The following is a 1,481-nucleotide window of genomic DNA, read 5'->3' on the forward strand; positions in this document are numbered from 1 at the left end:
ATAAAAATGCCACATGTACTGATTAAATGAATAAACCAAGTGGTCAGATGATAACATCAGACAGTCCACGTGAGTTTAATAAATACACACTCACACATGCTCTTATAGCTGCACAGAAAAGTGTCTGAAAAACTACAAACTGATGTATTAGCAGTGATTATCTCCACAAAAAGGAGTAAATGTGAAAATGTAGTAGTGTTTGAAATTTTTAGAAGAATGTACTATTTTTTAATTTAATGGAAAGGTATTTGAAAAATAAAAGAGCTGTAAGATAAATAAAGCCTATAGGAGGTAGAGACTTTGTAAGATGCTAGTTTTTTTCAGGATCAGGGATTAAATAGAGTTAAAATTGCCAGACCTAATTCTATATACATAAGTAGGGAGTTATATAGCTTAAAATTAAATAAATCATGACACTAAAGTTTTGTAACTGAATTTATCATAAAGCTCAGATGAAAGGGGGAAAGACTAGTGAAACAGATTCCATTCTAAGGAAGTAAAATAAGGTTGTAAGATTATGGACAGAGAATGAACGACATTCAAGTTAAAAATCACGAAATTTATATATAGTTTTTACATCATGATAAGAAAAATATGCCTTACATAAGGTTTTCAATAACATCTACATGTCTACTTAACACTGCATCAAGAAATATAGGTTAATATGTAAACTCAGTTAGATAAAGACAGAATAAAACTTACGTTTCAAAAAGGGCAAAAATAAATAGAACCACAAAAAACAGAACATTGGAGGCCACAACAGCAACATGATCAATATTTCCTTGGGGAACCTGAACTTCATCTGTACTTGCTATAGGTAAATAGGAGAAAATTATATTACCTATACATTTAATTTTTCTTATCACAGTAAAATAATGTAGAAATTATATGTAGCAAATTCAATGAACAAATATTTAAAATCATTTTTAGGCTTCAAAGAAGTTTAAAAGTAACAGAATTTATATGACAGAAATCATCTGTAAATGGCATTTAAAAGTAATGTGAACTTTCTTCCCAGGAGATATACTTCAAATCTATTACCTACAGGAAATGAATTTATTTTCTATTTGGTGTCTCTCAATCCAAAATATCTTTATTACAGAGTTCTATAATAAAGTGATCTCACACTAAATAGTTGCTTTCAATTTCAGTTACAGATGCTTTTTCTATCTTACCTAAATCTTAAATTTACAAGGATTTCCTTAGGAACTCAAATAGTTTATTAAATCAGTTCCCAGTTATATGATTCACTTCAATGGATATACATTTTGAATTTTAATGCTACGTGAAATTAGTATTAGTAAAAAGCTTTAGGGCCGGCCCGGTGGCGCACTGCTACAGTGCGCCGCTTGGGAAGTGCAGTGGTGCTCCCACCGAGGGTTCGGATCCCACGTGCAGACCGGCGGCTCACTGCGGGGGCCGGGGGCAACACCGAGGGTTGCGATCCCGTTGCCAGTCCCGGTCCGGTACGGGCGCGACAC

The 1,481-nt window shown here is 33.6% G+C and overlaps 1 protein-coding gene across 1 annotated transcript in view; it reads right to left on the reverse strand.

Annotated features, from left to right (window-relative positions):
* The window catches only part of MFSD8 (major facilitator superfamily domain containing 8), a 22,172-nt gene that overhangs the window by 11,918 nt on the left and 8,773 nt on the right, over window positions 1–1,481 (reverse strand). Inside the window, exon 3 of the mRNA XM_008583751.1 lies at window positions 703–811. Within this exon, the coding sequence (XP_008581973.1) occupies window positions 703–811 (109 nt within the window). The remainder of the gene's footprint in view (window positions 1–702; window positions 812–1,481) is intronic.

The sequence above is a fragment of the Galeopterus variegatus genome, unplaced genomic scaffold (assembly GCF_000696425.1).
Source record: "Galeopterus variegatus unplaced genomic scaffold, G_variegatus-3.0.2 Scaffold3022, whole genome shotgun sequence".
NCBI lineage: Eukaryota > Metazoa > Chordata > Mammalia > Dermoptera > Cynocephalidae > Galeopterus > Galeopterus variegatus.